The sequence below is a fragment of the Prionailurus viverrinus genome, chromosome B1, assembly GCF_022837055.1.
Source record: "Prionailurus viverrinus isolate Anna chromosome B1, UM_Priviv_1.0, whole genome shotgun sequence".
Classification (NCBI taxonomy): Eukaryota; Metazoa; Chordata; class Mammalia; order Carnivora; family Felidae; genus Prionailurus; species Prionailurus viverrinus.
Genome location: NC_062564.1, coordinates 144,339,290 through 144,356,667, shown reverse-complemented (window position 1 = coordinate 144,356,667; position 17,378 = coordinate 144,339,290). Strand labels below are relative to the sequence as shown.

The following is a 17,378-nucleotide window of genomic DNA, read 5'->3' as shown; positions in this document are numbered from 1 at the left end:
AAGAGAACACAGGCAACAATTTCTCTGACATCAGCCAAAGCAACATTTTTTTCTAGATATGTCTCCTCAGGCAAGGGGAACAAAAGCAAAAATAAACTATTGAGACTCCACCAAGATTAAAAGCTTCTGCACAGCTAAGGAAACCGCAATAGAACAAAAAAGGCAACCTACTAAATAGGAGAAAAGATTTGCAAGATATCTGATAGGAGGTTAGTATCCAAAATATATAAACAATTTATACAACTTACACAACTCATACTTGTCATGGTTTACTTGTCAACCATACCTCAATAAGGTGAGGGAAAAATGCTTGTGAACCAAATTTGGTTAAGTTTCTCTCCTTCCCAGCCTTGTTACTCTCCTTCTCAGATGGGAAAAGATCTCCCAAATGCACATCTCCTGCCTCCTACTGCACTAGTCCTTTCAAATAGTCTTTCTTTACCTAGGCTGCATTTGTTTTTTAATGTGGCGATAATTATTGGGCCATGCTGCCTATTTTGCGTTGACACAGGCAAGAGGTGTTTTAGAAGGTTACATGGGCACAAATGGGAATGAGGGCTTGGCTAGGATGATTGTAAGGATTAAATGAGATTTCAGCAGAGAGCTTATCTCAGGCCACCTCAAAATGCTCAATGAATGGTCACTGTGATCCTGATTATTGCCATCTTGAGTGGGGATGGGAGGGTTCCACGTCTTGATTTAAAACAAAAAAGGAGGGGCGCCTGGGTGGCGCAGTCGGTTAAGCGTCCGACTTCAGCCAGGTCACGATCTCACGGCCCGTGAGTTCGAGCCCCGTGTCAGGCTCTGGGCTGATGGCTCAGAGCCTGGAGCCTGTTTCCGATTCTGTGTCTCCCTCTCTCTCTGCCCCTCCCCCGTTCATGCTCTGTCTCTCTCTGTCCCAAAAATAAATAAATGTTGAAAAAAAAATTAAAAATAAATAAATAAATAAATAAATAAATAAATAAATAAATAAAACAAAAAAGGAGGGGCACCTGGGTGGCTCAGTCAGTGAAGAGTCTGACTTGGGCTCAGGTCATGATCTCGCAGTTCGCGGGTTCGAGCCCCACGTCAGGCTCTGTGCTGTCGGCATGGAACCAACTTGGGATCCTCTGTCCCCCCCCCCCGCCCCTCCCCTGCTTGAGTGTGCACTCTCTCAGAAATAAACATTTAAAAAATGAAAAAATGAAAAAAATGAAAAAAGTTTAACAAAAAAAGAATAAATTAATTAAAAAAGGAATCATGTCACTCCCATTAATCTGCTGAATGTTAAAAAATGAAAGAGAAAAGAAACCACGCAGGAAGTCTTTAGTCATGATCCTCTCTTCCAGCGCTATCTTTAATTCGGTTTAGGCTGAGACAACGAGGAATTAGCATAAAATCAGAAATAACCAAAATGTCAAACGGAAAAGAATGGTTTAGTAAATTATGATAATTCACAGGTTGGAGTAGAAAGCAACCATTAAAATTAGGAAGACTATACAGAAATAAGAAACATGCTCATGATCTATGCTAAACGGAAAAAGACAATGTGTGGACAAGACTAGCAGATAAAATTCAAACATGAAAATGTCAGTGCGGTAAAATACAGTGAATTTTAAAATTTCAATATTTTAATTACCGTCAAAATCTCAAAACATCCACACTAAACATCTAATCACACACATCTCTATGGGACGGGATTATAAGGCGTCTTCCATTCTCTCTGTTACTTTTTTCTGCATTGGGATTTTTTACGACAGAAATAAAATACTTCTGGAAGCAGAAAAAATAATTATTCCCTTATTTTTTTTTTTTAATGAAAATCTGAGAAACTCAGATTCTATAAAATGTCACTAATAGGCCCCAAGGGAAAGGAGGCGTGGATCCACAGAGAACCTACTTCATCTAGCCTCTCCCTCTGTCCTTGCAAAACAAAGGCGAAGCTGATGCCTCATCAGCTGTGGTCAGGGCTCCCACAAAAGCTCCAAGAGCCGCTATCCCCCACGCTCAGCCTCACAGTGTTTCTTTCCCTATTATTGCCAGGATGGCTGATTTAGCACACTGTATTCCTTGCTAACTTATCCTGACAAGCATCCAGTGTGTGAAGACTTTCAGAGTGAGAAAGGGCTTGTGATCTCAGTTATTTATTAAAGTAAAGAAAATCACCTCAGAATTATGAACCTCAAAAGAGCCAGCATGAATTGACACATGGGTTAACTCCCTGAGTTTATCTTCTTTGGTTTACATCCAGCTCTTAGGCAACCAAAAATCCAAAGACAAGAAGAAGAGTTTCCAGAAAGGAGGGCACAATCCTTTCCAGAAAAGAGGGTAAAACTGGCTGTTTTTATAACAGTCTGACTTGAACTTCTTCCTCCAAATCTCAAGTTGACTAAGGCAGTTTTGAGATAGAAATAAACATTTAGCACACGGGAGTCCTTAACTAAACAAAGCAAATACAAAGCCTAACAATGAAAGCGATCCTTGACAGCCTGCCAGACTCACGCTGATGGCAGATTCTGTTTTGACCTGGGGTTCTCCTCACCATCTGTGTCTTGCTTCCACCCCTATCGCCCTCACCCGCCTCGCCCTGGCCACTCTCAGCTGAGTCCACACTCGAGCCAGGTCTCACGCCACCTTTAATTCCTTTCAAATCGTGTCCTCAAGAGTGTTGGCTTTTCCTGTACCTTTAACGTGTCTCTTTTTGTCCACTCCATTGCTAGGTGTGTGTCAAGGAATCCCTGCACAGTGGACTGCATGTTGTGTGTGTGTGTCTGTATACGCAGACCAAGTAGAGAAGGAGGAGGGAAATGCAAGGGCAGAGGGAAGTTCACACACACAGCTGCTCCAAAACAGTTGCGACTTTATCGTTACCTTCTTCATTTTTATCTTCTTCCCTGACATTCAGCTCGGGTACCATTACCACCATGGCCAGCTACTATTTACCGGATCTCTAGGAGTCAGGGGGCTGTGCTAGAGCTTTATGCCATCATCTAAGCCTTACGCTAACCCTGCAAGACAAGAATTCCCATTTTTCAGACAAGGAAATGGTGGCACTGGCTATCCCAAGTTCACGGAGCCAGTAAGTCAAGTCCAGGTCTGTGGGTCTGCAAAGCCCAGGGTTGTGTCACAAGGTACTTTAATTCATAGGTGATACATGCTGAAGGATTCAGGAACAAAGCATTGTGATGTCTGCAACTTACATTCAAATAATTTAAGAAAGAGTATATCAGAGAGAGATGAAGTAAATACGGCAAGATGTCAACAACTGATACACTGAAGTGAATCAAAATATGGCATGACACATACTCACTAAAATATTATTCATTGCTTATCTGAAATTGAAATTTGACTAGGCATCCTGTATTTTACCCAGCAGCCCTACCTCAGGGAGACAGTGAAACTATGGAGAGGCCCTCACGTAGACTCTGAGACGTTCCTGGGGAGTCAGGCCTTCCCTCTGGAGGAAAGGAAACTAGGGCAGCTGTGCGAAGTCATGTAAACTCCCGGGGCTGGAACAGACAGTGAGGGACTGAGGAAGGGGGAGCTGAGCTCCTTGTGTCCAGGTAGCTTCTCCACCGTTCATGCTAAGAGTCCCCCCAAAGCACCTCAACCTCCTGCTCTAGAATGGTCCAGACGGGGGCTTCATTTTGACCTTATGCTTCTAGTTTCTACACCAGATTCTCAGGGCATTCAACTGTATACTCCCGGGAGCTTGCTCTGCAAAGGAAGGACTCAGAAACCAACAAGTAATAACCTTAACCTCAAGCCTGGAGAATGTTTGGCACAAGAAGTCATTAATTCTGCCCAATGCAACAAACCAGTTCCCCTGAGGAGCCCTTTGCACAATTTAGACATAAAGCTGTGGCTTGGGAACAACTGCTCTTCCTCACTGACGATTTTGCTGGGGCTGTGACAGTTACCAGGCAAACCCTGTAATCAACTGAGTTTTCCAGTTACGCTAAACATCAATGTAAGGTCCTAAACCAGTTTTACAATGTGACTTTGGATATTGCTTATAAATTTTAGCCAAGTAGAACATGATGAATTTTTTTTTTTACGCATAGTATTGTAGTACTACTACCTAAAGAAATATTGGAAGGATTATTGAGTCGTGTGGTGAATCTGTAGTCTCAACAACCAAATTAATCATTTAAACTGAAAAACTTATTTTCAGCTAATTAGCCAATATGTATATATGGAGAGATTTCTTTCTTTTTAAAATGTTTTTTTTTTAATTTTTTTTTTATAATTTTTTTTTCAACGTTTATTTATTTTTGGGACAGAGAGAGACAGAGCATGAAGGGGGGAGGGGCAGAGAGAGAGGGAGACACAGAATCAGAAACAGGCTCCAGGCTCCGAGCCATCAGCCCAGAGCCTGACGCGGGGCTCGAACTCACAGACCGCGAGATCGTGACCTGGCTGAAGTCGGACGCTTACCCGACTGCGCCACCCAGGCGCCCTCTTTTTAAAATGTTTTTAAGTTTATTTATTTATTTTTGAGGGGTGGGGGGCAGAGAGAGAGAGAGAAGGAGAGAGAGAGAGAGAGAGAGAATCTAAAGCAGGCTGTATGCCATCAGCATGGAGTGCAACACAGGGATCAAACCTATGAACCATGAGATCATGACCTGAGCTGAAATCTAAGAGTTGGATGCATAACCGACTGACCACCCAGGTGCCCCCATATGGAGAGATTTCTACGTGACCAACAGACACAGGCCCTGTTCTCACAAAGAAACTTAGCCAAGGACACAAAATCGGCATGCATGAAGCAGTTAGTGGACAATTACGTGCAAGGCCCAGTAATTCAGCCCAAAGAAGGGCTTCTGCCTGAAATTATTTAGATCATCTCTGTTGTATGGACCCATCCTAAAATCCCCACCTGGACATCCCACAGGCTGCTGAAAGTCGATGTGACCAGAAGTGGATTTATGATTTTTCTCCCCTAACCAATCCTAAATCCTACCGATCTTACCTCCTCCTCTTTGCCATTTCTACTCTTGATCCCATAGGTGGTCTGGACTGCAGCAATACTGTGGATGGTCTCTTCTCCAGGTTCCTTTCAAGTCTGTTCTCCACCTCAGCCTCCAGAGAGTTCTATCAAAAGCGCCTATGGGAGCAGACACTCTCCCCACTGCTCACAGGATAAAGTCTGAGGTCCTTGACCTGCTGCACTAAGCCCTGCCATGATCTGATGCAGCTCATCACCTGTCATCATCTGTCATTCCCTGGTAGGCATTTTTCTGCATCAGAGACACTCAACTGCCCACCATTCCCCAGGTACAAGCTGCGTTAGCCGTGGGTGAGAGCTGACAAGACATGATAAGGCCAAAAGACACAATACTTCCAAGCCAGCCTGATAGAGATTTTTCAGGAAGGCAACACTGGGGGGCTTGTTGAACTGGCTGTCCTGGCATAAACTACTTCCAAATGATAATAAACACTGAGGGAACTGCATTAGGCTTGGATGGGAGTAAGTAATACTTTTAAGGAAACTTTCAGGACTCAAGAAGGCTCCTTGTTGTTCTTTTAGTTCAACAGAGTGCTACTTAATAATTAGACACAACTTCAGCATCCACATCACCATCTACACAGTCTAAACTCACCCAGAGAAAATGCAGGCCAACATGGGCAACCTGGCCTAACAACATGTGAATGATTCTCACTAGACTCCAGATTGATAAAACTCCCCAAATAGCAAAATACCAGTTTGCTGGTTTGCTTTGTTTTTTTAAAATTTCCTCCGTGAGGGGCACCTAGGTGGCTCAGTTGGTTAAGCATCTGACTTCCTCAGTCGGTTAAACATCCGACTTCGGTTCAGGTCATGATCTCAAGGTTTCGTGGGTTCGAGCCCCATGACGGGCTCTGTGCTGACAGCTCAGAGCATGGAGCCTACTTTAGATTCTGTGTTCCCCACATCTCTCTGCCTCTCCCCCTCTCATGCTCTGTCTCTGTCTCTCAAAACTAAATAAAAATATTTAAAAAAATTTTATAAAAATTCCTCTGTTAAACACACCCAATCCAGACTCTCCTAGTAATGTAAGTCATTCCCATTACTTACCTTTTCTTATTCTCTGCTGAGGTAAAAGGAATAAGCCTACCATTAGCATTCTACCCTAATTCTCTGACCTTATTTTAACTCAGGAACGAACGCATTGACTTTTTTTTATGTCACTGCTGATGAACTCATTTTGCTTTAATTGCAATCGTAATAATTCACCTAATGAGATCTGACAGTTGACATTCAAATGTTAGTTCATGTGGAAGCTGCTACTCTATAAATGACAGACAGGACAGCAGGGTGGGGTAGTTTTCCTGAAAAGCTCCTGCTACCAAACACCCGCTAGAGGACTCTTTAAATGCTTCCACATAATAACAAATGTGAAACCAAGGTTGAGAACTGCCAGCCCAAAGAGAGAGAAAGCAGCCACCAGATGGAAACTTAATCAAAATGACCAGGTGAGGGGCACCTGGGTCGCTCAGTCAGTTAAGCATCTGACTCTTGGTTTTGGCTCAGGTCACGATCTCGCAGCTTTGTGAGTTCGAGCCCCGCATCAGGGTCCGTGCTGGCTCTGTGGAGACTGCTTGGGATTCTCTGTCTCTCTCTCTCTCTCTGCCGCTCCCCCCACTTGTGCTCTGTCTCTAAATAAATAAATAAATACTTAAAAAAAAAAAGGACCAGGCATTGGAGAAATAGATGTGTATGCAGAGGGTGTGGTTGAAGGAGTGACTGAGAAAGAGGATTTTAGACGTGAATACATAAGAAGTGTGGCCCATGAAAACAATGCCGGGTTCTGTGTGTAACTTGTGGAGCCCCTCTTATTATTTTACAGCCTGTTTGGTTGCAACTGTATCTCTCAAAGTCGATATAAGTGATGCGTTCATCACCTACTTCTGTCTCTGCCTCCTCTCCCTTCCATTACTGTTGATTATCAGAAGTACAGTGTTAAAAGCAACTGCTCTTAAAGTGGGGCTTGCAAGAGTGATCTCACCATTATAACAATGGCATTCTGCCTCTCTGTCTCTACAGAGTGTGAAACTCAGTGCTGAAGGGGCCAGGTGGGTGTGGCGAGTGAAGTGATGCGAGTTTGCACACTTGTGTGCATGGCAGACCCTAGCGATGATACTCATTTCTCCATAGAAATATGCCTGCTTTCATTTTTGCCCAACACATGACCCTCTGGGGCTCTTTCATTTTCCTTCTTTTACCTTGGTTTACCTTCCTCTTTTGGTAACGAGGTTCAGATACAAACAGGTATTTTTCTCTACTCTAAGAGAGACAACAGGGCAGGCACGATGACAAAGGGCACCTTCCCTGCACCTCGGAGTTAGGGAGCCAACAGGAATGAGAAGGGCCATGGGAATCAGGACGGAGGTCCCCTCTGAAGGGCAGCCCCATTCTGCTCAGACTGTGGACACAGACTAGCATGCACAGCATCCACATGTTTCAAGAGAGGCTGGAAACTTGAGTTCTCAGGTGAAGTTTCTAGATTTTAAAGGTATAGTGAGGCAATCAATGACCACTGGTCTACAGAGCGTAATGAAAGCGTGAAGCTGAAGAACAACATGAGCAATAATATGCAAAGGAAATCATCCCCGAAGATGTAAGTTTTCGTCTATTCGTCCTTCCACTCATCCGAGTAATATTTACTGAACGTGCATTTTGTGTGACGGTGCACTTGGTGGTAGGGATGATGGCACAAAGCTAAAACTGGCAGGGCCCCCACCTTCGAAAATCCCTGGCAGGGCTGAGGCTGGAGGGGAATTATGCAATAATTCAATTACGGAGATGCTGATGGTCTAGTCTAGTCTGATTAGCACACAGGGAAAGCAGGGCATTCGCTGAACCTGCATCTCTGATGACCCAAACTACCATCTTTAACCATGGACTTGTGTGGAGACCAAAGGAACATGTGTATAACACACTAGACAAAATCCTGGTGGTTTGAAGACATCAATAGCATAGTTTCCAAAGTGTTCTTACAGAAACAACAGGGATATGAAGTGATTTTTTAAAGTTATTCTAAAAATTGTCATAATTAATTAAATGAAAACTAGATCAGCAGCTCTCAGAGTGTGGCCTGAGGGCCCCTGGGGGTCCCCAAGACCCTCTGAGGGGGTCCACAGGGTTAAAAACTATTTTCCTAATAATCTTAAGACATTAGTTGCCCTTTTCATGCTCATCCCCTCATGAGTGTAGAGTGCAGTTTTCTAGAGGTCACCAGACATGTAATGATGTCATTGTTCTCTGACAGCTAATACGTGTTTGTGTATTCTTGTGCTTTAAAAATTTACCCGTTTGAATTTCTAATATTGTAAATATTGATAGATATAACTCAAACAAATGTAAGTTCTTTAGGGTCTTCAGTTTAAGAATGTAAAGGCGCCTGAGCCCAAAAAATTTGAATTAGATTATAAATTCTGTAAGCGTAGGGACTGTGTCTACTTTATTACTGTATCCACAGCTCCCAGCACATTGCCTCGCAAATGGTCCACACTCGGTAAATATTTGCTAAATAAATGAATGACTGCCAAAGTATATATGTAAATATTTTTAGATATAGACTGCAAAAACCAAAAGTAGCCTTATTTTCCTCAGTTCCTTTTGACTAGTTACCAGTTTTGATGAAAAATGGTCCCCTCATTTAGTATACCATGTATATATAGTATATACATATCTTGAAGATACAGGCCATAAATGCCTAGTCACTTGGCCAACATCCTATGTTTTCATTAATGCTCTTACAATCCCACCTGCTGATTCTTCCCCAGGAAACAAGCAAATGTCTGGCAGAACAGATGGCCCCTTTGCTGTGGCCTGACAGAATGAAATCTTGCACTTTATTAAGCAAGAAAGCAAAACGGTTCTCACAAACAACAACCTTCCCCTCCCCCCATCTTTCCTTTAATGTAAACTTGAAGAATAATAGTAATCACTAGTAGTAATATCCTCAACTAGAATTATCATCTCTCTTATATGTCAACTTTACTAGATGAAATTAAAAATAAATAGAGTGGGAACAGAAGCATCTCATTTTTGTAAAGTATATCTGTTAGCATGTGTGCACAAATAAAAACATGGAATAATTAACAATACGTTAACAGTAGTTATCTTTGTTTTATTAATTTTTGTTGCATCTGACTTTTTATAATGGCATGTATTTCCTATCAGAAAAATAAACAAAAATAAAGAATAAAATACAAAGGTTAAAAAAAAAAAAAAGGAAATGCCATCTGGAGGAGTGAAGATGTGGGCTGCCATAACCACCATCCAAACCAGTCACAGGCTTGATGGTTAGCTTTTTATTTTTTAGTTTTTTTAATGTTTATTTATTTTTGAGACAGAGGGTGAGTGAGAGAGAGACAGAGTATGAGCAGGGGAGGGATGAGAGAGAGGGAGACAGAGAATCTGAAGCAGGCTCCGGGCTCTGAGCTGTCAGCACAGAGCCTAACGTGGGGCTTGAACCCACGAACTGTGAGATCATGACCTGAGCTGAAGTCAGAGGCTTAACTGACTGAGCCACCCAGATGCCCCTTCATAGTCTGCTTTTCAACTTGGGTGCCAGGCCTAAGGAGTCTGATTCAGCAGGGCTGGTAGCATCTGTATTTTTTATTTTGACTTTACTTATTTAAATGTTTTTTTATCTATCTTGAGAGAGAAAGAGAGCACGTGTGCAGGGAAATGAACAGTGGAGGGGCAGAGAGAGAGGGAGAGAAAGAATCCCAAGCAGGTTCCTCGCTGTCAGCACAGAGCCCACACAGGGTTCGATCTCAGTTACTTGTGAGATGATGACCTGAGCCAAAATCAAGTCAGACGCTTAACTAACTGAGCCACCCACATGCCCTGCATCTGTATTTTTTAAACTCCATAAGCGATTTTGATGTCATTCCTAGAGTCTAGGGACCACAATGACAACTACTGGTTTACTCCATTGTCTTAGCCATTAATAATGAATGCATTCGTGGTCACCATGAATTAGTAAGATGTTGAAAGAAACATATTATGATTTTGATATCACAAGATCATGTTTCTAAAAGCCAAGGAGGGGTTGGATAATTTTGCTTAAGAGTTAAAGAATCTTGCGAGGATACTACTGCCTCTGTTTAAGGATCTATGATTTCTGCTCGTGCTGAGCCAATCACATTACTCTGTCACAAATCTGGAAGGGAGAAACCAAGAGATAAACCATGTCCATGGGAGGCCAGCAGCTGGAGTGTCACATGGGGTTGGGGCTGAGGAAGCACTGGATGAGTAAACAGCCCGGGCCCAACAAGTAAACAGAGGAAACTATTCGGTAGGGCAACCAGAGGAACGGTGGGGGGACACAGAGTGTGCCTGGGTCCTGCTAACTTTCCAGTTTCTACTGTACTCTTAGGAGGCCTTACTGTCCTGTGGTTCTCACCCTTAGACTTCCAGGAGCTTCCTCTTCCAGCTTTACAAAAAAAAAAAAAAGGTTACCATTCTGCAGCCAGCTTGAGTTGGCCTTAGCTTCTTGCTCCTTTTATTGCTAAGAAGTGCTAAGTGCTAAGTGCTTTATTGCTAAGAAGTGGAGGAGAATGTGGTATGTGAGGATAGAACTTATTATCCAAACCAATGATCTTTTATTTTTTTTAATGTTTATTTATTTTTGAGAGAGAGAGACAGAGAGAGACACAGAAAGAGAACATTAGTGGAGGAGGGGCATAAAGGGAGAGAGAGAATCCCAAGCCGACTCCACACTGCCAGTGCAGAGCCTGATGTGGGGCTCGAACTCACAAACCATGAGATCATAACCTGAGTCAAAATCAGAAGTTGGACACTTAACTGACTGAGCCACCCAGGTATCCCAAACCAAGGATCTTTTAAACTGTAATTTTTTTAAATGTTTATTTTTGAGAGACAGAATGTGAGCAGAGGAGGGGCAGAGAGAGAGGAAGACAGAGAATCTGAAGCAGGCTCCAGGCTCCACACTGTCAGCACAGAGCCAGATGTGGGGCTCGAACCCATGAACCCTGAGATTAGGACCTGAGCCAAAGTCAGACGCTTAACTGACTGAGCCACCCAGGTGCTCCAAACCAAGGATCTTTTAAAAGAAAAGAGGGTGCCAGTAATTATGCCAGGACAACAGGTGTAGATAAATCAGGACTGTTGCAGGCAACAGAGTATATGCTCATCCTTGGGGTGGGAAAAGTGATTTAGGAGACCCAGCTTGCATGCCTAACCCTACCCCTTCCCCTCCATCCAACCTCTGATAAGTCAGTTATTTAATTTCTAGTGGCACATAAATATAAAGGCAGTTTGATGCTCACCATCATATTTAAAAACTGACATAGGCTTGGGGCCGCCCAAGTGGCTCAGTCAGTTGAGTGTCTGACTCTTGATATTGGCTCAGGTTGTGATCTCCTGGTTCGTCAGTTCGAGCCATCATCGGGCTCTGCACTGGACGTGAGAAGCCTGCTTGGGGTTCTCTCTCTCCCCCTTTCTCTGCCCCTCCCCTGCTCACGCTCTCTCTCTCTCCCTCTCTTTTTCTCTGTCCTTCTCTCTCTGTCCCTTCCCTGCTTTCTCTCGTGCACTCGCTTGCTCTCCCCCTCTCGCTAAATAAATTTTTTAAAAAACTGGCACAGGCTCAGGTTCCTTGACTGTAAAATAACAAATTAAGTGGTGCTTAAGGTTTTTTCTTATTCTAAGGTCCTAAGTCGTCATAACCCTGAAAACAGGCAATTCAGGAGATGCAAGAAAGATCCTTTTAAGATTGGATACAGTTGATTGTCTTTACATACACATACATGAAGATGTTTAACTAATTCAACTGTAAAAAAGAAGACCCCCACATATTCACCTTTAATGTTATTTGGTTAATTTAGCGGTGATCGTATCTCATTTTTTGAGGCATCAGCAGAACGGCTCCCAAGTTACATGGCTCCTAAAAGAGGCTAGCTGATGTCGCTTGCCCAGAGCCTCAGGTCCCAGCCAAGGATAAGTATATTTGTCCTGTTCATCTCATCCCTGACACCGAATGCTTTCACCCTTCCTTGGCCTGAGTACAGGAAGGAAAACCTGTGAGCCGTCTCTTTTCTTATCACTGGTTCCCTTGCCAGCCCATTTCTTCTTCACCAGCCCTGACTCTGGCTGGCACTGCAGCCCCATTTCTGGGAGGCGTTCAAACTGTCCATGCGTCTAAGGGCAAGCTTAATATTCTGAGCTGCAATGTTGCTCTTAAACAAAGCTCACACGCCTGAGGCACAGAATCTCAGAAGTCTGGAGCTAGAAGGAACCTTCTCTCGACATAAGCTTCAGTTCACAGATGAGAAAACGATAGTTGAAAACAGTCACAAATGTTACTATCTGGGCCCTCCGCAAGGTGCTTTTTTCCAGCAATCCTTTTACTTCACTCCTGGCGACAACTCTAAGGCAGGTGTTATTTCAAAATGAGAAACCCAAGGTTTTTTGAGGGGTTCAATATTCACTACTGGGCTTGCTCAACTTCACCCAAGTATTTCATAATGACAGAAACAAAGAATGTTAACCAAGTTCTGCTGATTCCTAGAACACTGCTCTTTCAACTACAATGATCAAATGTGAGGCAACAGGCATTTGTTGTGTACCTACCGATGTGTGCTGAGTGCCAGGACAATTAGGGGGGTCATCAAAGGAGACAGAACGTAAAAATCTGCCCTCCCGGGTTCCAAGGAGGAAAAAGAGGTTAAATGGTTTCTGCAAAGCTCTGTCTTCAGGAAGTCAAAACGCTTGAGAGAGAAGGCCTGGTTAGTGCTCAGAATATCCTCTAAGAAGTGGGTGTGAGCAGACAACGAGGGAGACATTACTGTGCCTGTTTTGCAATTGAGAAAACTGAAGCAGAAAGAATTACAGGACTTGCTCAATACAAGGCGGTAACCAGCGAGGCCAAGAATGGAGCCAGGGGCACCTGGGTGGTTCAGTCGGTTGAGCATCCAACTCTTGATTTTGGCCCAGGTCATGAATTCAGGTGTCGTGGGATCGAGTCCTGCGTCAGGCTCCATGAGCATGGAGCCTGGTTAGGATTCTCTCTCTCTTTCCCTTTGCTCCTCTCCCCCGGATCGTTCTCTCTCTCTCTCACTCTCTCTCAAAAAAAAAAAACAAAAACAAAAACAAAAAATAAACAAAGAATGGAGTCAAATTGTCTTGGTTCCTTCCACTCCATTCACCGGCCAAAATTTAAATCTCCCTTTAATCTTAAAATCTCCCTGCAAATTATTCTAATAGGGATTATGTTACTTTGCTTCTCACAATTAGCCAAACCTATTCATTTGAATTTCTCCCCTTTCCTGTCTTCTTTCTTTCTTTCTTTCTTTATTTTTATTTTTGGGACAGAGAGAGACAGAGCATGAACGGGGGAGGGGCAGAGAGAGAGGGAGACACAGAATCGGAAACAGGCTCCAGGCTCCGAGCCATCAGCCCAGAGCCTGACTCGGGGCTCGAACTCACGGGCTGCGAGATCGTGACCTGGCTGAAGTCGGACGCTTAACCGACTGCGCCACCCAGGCGCCCCATCTGTCTTCTTTTTTGATATAGACCAGTCAGGGCATGGAAAATCTTCAGATGAAAAAAAAAACAGAAAACAAAAAACAAAAAAACGAAAAAAAACAAACTGGGAGTATCAGACTAGATTACATTATATTAAGGTCAAGTTAACTATATTAAGGTCAAGAATCGTTCCATAATGATACTAATGGAAAGAATGACAGCAGCCGTAACTGATCACCTATCCTCTGCCTGATACTGTCCCGGGTGCTTTACACAGATGACCTCCCTCAGTCTCACAACAGCACACACAGAGGTAGGGTTTGTGGGAAGCTTATACAGTGTGAGGAGACCCTTCCTAAGAAAAAAGAAAATTTTGGATACAGAATTAGGTGGAGGCTGTTGGAAGGGCCTGTGCACGTGAGGGCCTCAAGCATAAGCTTTGTGTGCTTCATGGTAAATGCACCACTGTGCCTAAGATAGCTAACATCCTTACTTTCCCAAGAAATGAAATTGAGGCTCATGGTACTTCAGTAACTTGCCCAGAATCAAAAAGCTTGCAAATAGTAAGGTCAGGATTTGAATACAGGATGTCTGACTTCAAATCTCATATATTTTTCCTTTGCTCATGTGGGTTCTAACAAAAATAAAACTGACTTACAAAGCACTAAAGATATGCCATGAAAATTACCCATTTTCCCTAATAATTCCTACAACCTCTCTATTTTTGTGAGTTGTTTTTATCCTCATTTACAGATGGGGAAACCCAGAATCAGGAAGCCTAGCCCAAGGTCATGCAGCTAGAGCATGGTGGACCAGGACTGATGTCTAGGGGTGTAGACCGCAGAGTCCTTACTCTGTCCCACTATCCCAGGCCACCACACTGCAGGTGACCAGGGAGAACAGAATGGTAATGATGGTCATGCATGCCCTCTGGCCGACTTGGCAACATTCCTGTCCACTGGAACTAGCCCTGTCATTTAATTGTATATGCCACCTTGCACGGTGTTCTTTAACGGGGTTGGGCAATTCTGAAAATCCACTTCCCCTGTACTATGATTTATTAGTCTGATCAGAGTCCATTCCTCACAGAGAAAACCAGATAAAAAAGCCAATCACCAAGTATCAGTGCAAACTCAAGGCCCAGGCAAGCTGCCGTACAGCCACCTCCCTACCTGTCCATGAAATGGAGACCCACAGAGCATCTGAGGGCTGGTAACATCTGAGGCACCAGGGAGACAGCTCCTCTCATAGGGCTCTTCTGAAATAGCCTTTTAAAGCCACACAAGAAGATTCACATAGGGACTGTAATTGCATTGCTTAACTCTGGTCATCCAGGGAAGGGTTTATATCCCTAAACAATCTTGCCATGGATTTGCAGGTGGCCAAGAGCAGAAAAGATGCTGTTTAGTTTTCTTCCTTCATGGGTACTCAGGGAAAACAGTGGTCTTTGAGAAGCTCAGACAGTGGGTTTCATCTTCCCTTAATAATGTGAACTTAGGGGCGCCTGAGTGGCTTGTTGGTTAAATGTCTGACTCTTAATTTCGGCTCAGGTCATGATCTCACGGTTCATGGGATCAAGCCCCATGTGGGGCTCTGCACTGAGAGCATAGACCCTACTTGGGATTCTCTCTCTTCCTCTCTCTCTGCCCCTCCCTCTCTCTCTCTCTCTCATTCTGAAAATAAATAAGTAAACTTTAATTAAAAATGTGAACTTAATGTTTCCTTAACATAAACTTTAAAATTAAATTATGCTTTACCATGACTTTTTTTTTTTTTTTAATTTACCTTTAACTGCCAGATTTCAAGTAACTGATGGCTTTTCATGACCTCTATTAAAGGAACATGTCTGGGGGCACCTGAGTGGCTCGGTCGGTTAAGCGGCTGACTTCGGCTCAGGGCATGATCTCATGGTCCGTGAGTTCGAGTCCCGCATCGGGCTCTGTGCTGACAGCTCAGAGCCTGGAGCCTGTTTCAGATTCTGTGTCTCCCTCTCTCTCTCTGCCCCTCCCCTGTTCACGCTCTGTCTCTCTCTGTCTCAAAAATAAATAAACATTTAAAAAAATTTAAAAAAAATAAAGGAACATGTCTGTTGCCACCTGGATGACACAACTTGACTGGGAGTTCAGTGATCAAACTGTTTTTTTTTTTTTTAATCCATCCAGCAGCAAGTGAAAACCAGTGGCAGAAATTAAACTTGTGGTTATCGGAGCTAACAAGAAAGGCTGCTCCAATTTTTTTTTTTTTTTTTTTTTAAGGAAAAAGTGATCCCAGTAACTCTCTCTTGTTCCTCTTTCCACACAGATTGGTGGATGTGTGTGAAAGGGCAGAAGGAATCAGCACTGGTAAAGTCAAATGACCCACACGTCTTCTGAAATGATCAGCTCTCCAGGCCACTCATCTAGGCTAAAAGACAGGTTCAGATTCTTTCGAGAACCTCAATGCATCCTTGCCTGAAGTTTATGGTAATTTAAGAAGAACAAGAATCCAAAGTGAGACAAAGCAACACAGAGGATGGGTACAAGATACCACATGCTTAGTTGGAAGGTACCCTGCGGAGACTCTGATGGACTGAAATGTTACCCAGTCCAGAGGCCTGCCCTCTCTGCTGACTGCCCTGCCCAGTCCAGGAAGGCAAGCACACAATAGACCGCACGCCGCTTCTCATTCACAGCCCTACACCACTTCAAAGGCCACAGCAAGCAGCCAAGAAACCTGCCTGGGCTGTGGTGTTTTTCATTTAGTTTTGTTTTTTCATGAAGTGGGTGGGAAATATGTTTGGGCCGAGCTGAGACTGGGGCGTAGAGAGGGCGTGGAGGGGTATGCAAATGATAGAATGTAAGTGAAAGCTTAAAAAAAAAAAAAAAAAAAGTCTAGACCCATAATTTTATCCTATTATTCCTCCCCATCCTTCTTGAACCCTTACCTACCAACCTCGAGAAGACAAATACGAAAGGAGGGCTCTCGTCGGGAGGGTCTGCCGGGGTGCAGATGTTCTTTGCAGGAGGTACAGCAGTCGGAGGGTGGGCTGGAAGTGTCCCCCGCCCAACACGGGAGCGCGCGCGCGTACACACACACACACACACACACACACACACACACACACACCTCGCCAGCCTCACCTTCTCGATGGTCTGGTCCACGGCCTTCTGGAAAACCCGAGCCACCAGCAGTGTGACGCTGGTCACCAGCAGGAGCAGGGACAGCGTCCCGACCGTGTAGAAGCAGCACCTGCCCATTTTGCGCGCCGCTCCCGGGCCGGGCCTCGCGGGCCGGCGACTCGACAGGAAGGAGGGAGGGGCCGCGGCTGCAGCGGCCTGAACACCCGCGACCCCGAGGTGCCCGCGGTCCCGGCTCTGAGCGCGGCTCCCGGCTCCGCGGCTGGGCTCCGGCTCCCGCGCGCCTGCCTGGCGGCCCGGGGAGGGGACGACCCGCTTCGGTTTCGGTTTCCCTCGCTCGGGCAGTCGGGCGCCGGCCCCGCTTAGTCAGGAGCGAGAGAGGGAGCGCGCAGGGCGGTGACGCTCGCCGGCCCGGTTCGCCGCAGCCCCGGGAGGCGACGGCCAGCAGCTGCGCGGGGAAACGGGCGGGGCGGAGGCTGAGCCCGCAGTCATGTGCCCCGCGGCGGCAGCCGCGATTCGGCCCGAGCGAGCCGCGCGCGTCCCGGGCGGCCCCCCGGCGCTGCGGCTCACGGACCGCGGCCGAGCCCAGATGCGCCCCCGCCTCCGCGACGCTGGCCCGCCCGGGTCACTCCGGAAATTCGCCTGGACTCCCACGGCCATTCACACAGACGCTTCGCACGAGTGAACTGCGGACCCACCAAGTGCCAAGCACTGGGGATGCGGGGTGGATACCAAATTGCCCCTGCTCTAGACAGGCTCACCAGTTAGCAGGACACTGTTACAGCAGTTCATGCACAATGTTA

General features: G+C 45.0%; 1 protein-coding gene across 1 annotated transcript in view; it reads right to left on the bottom strand.

Moving 5' to 3' along the window:
* SCARB2 (scavenger receptor class B member 2) overlaps nucleotides 1-16,988 on the bottom strand; it is a 77,409-nt gene extending 60,421 nt beyond the window's left edge. The window contains exon 1 of the mRNA XM_047855895.1: nucleotides 16,579-16,988. Coding sequence (XP_047711851.1) covers nucleotides 16,579-16,695 — 117 coding nt within the window. The 5' untranslated portion in view covers nucleotides 16,696-16,988. The remainder of the gene's footprint in view (nucleotides 1-16,578) is intronic.
* Between the last annotated feature and the right edge of the window lie 390 nt (nucleotides 16,989-17,378).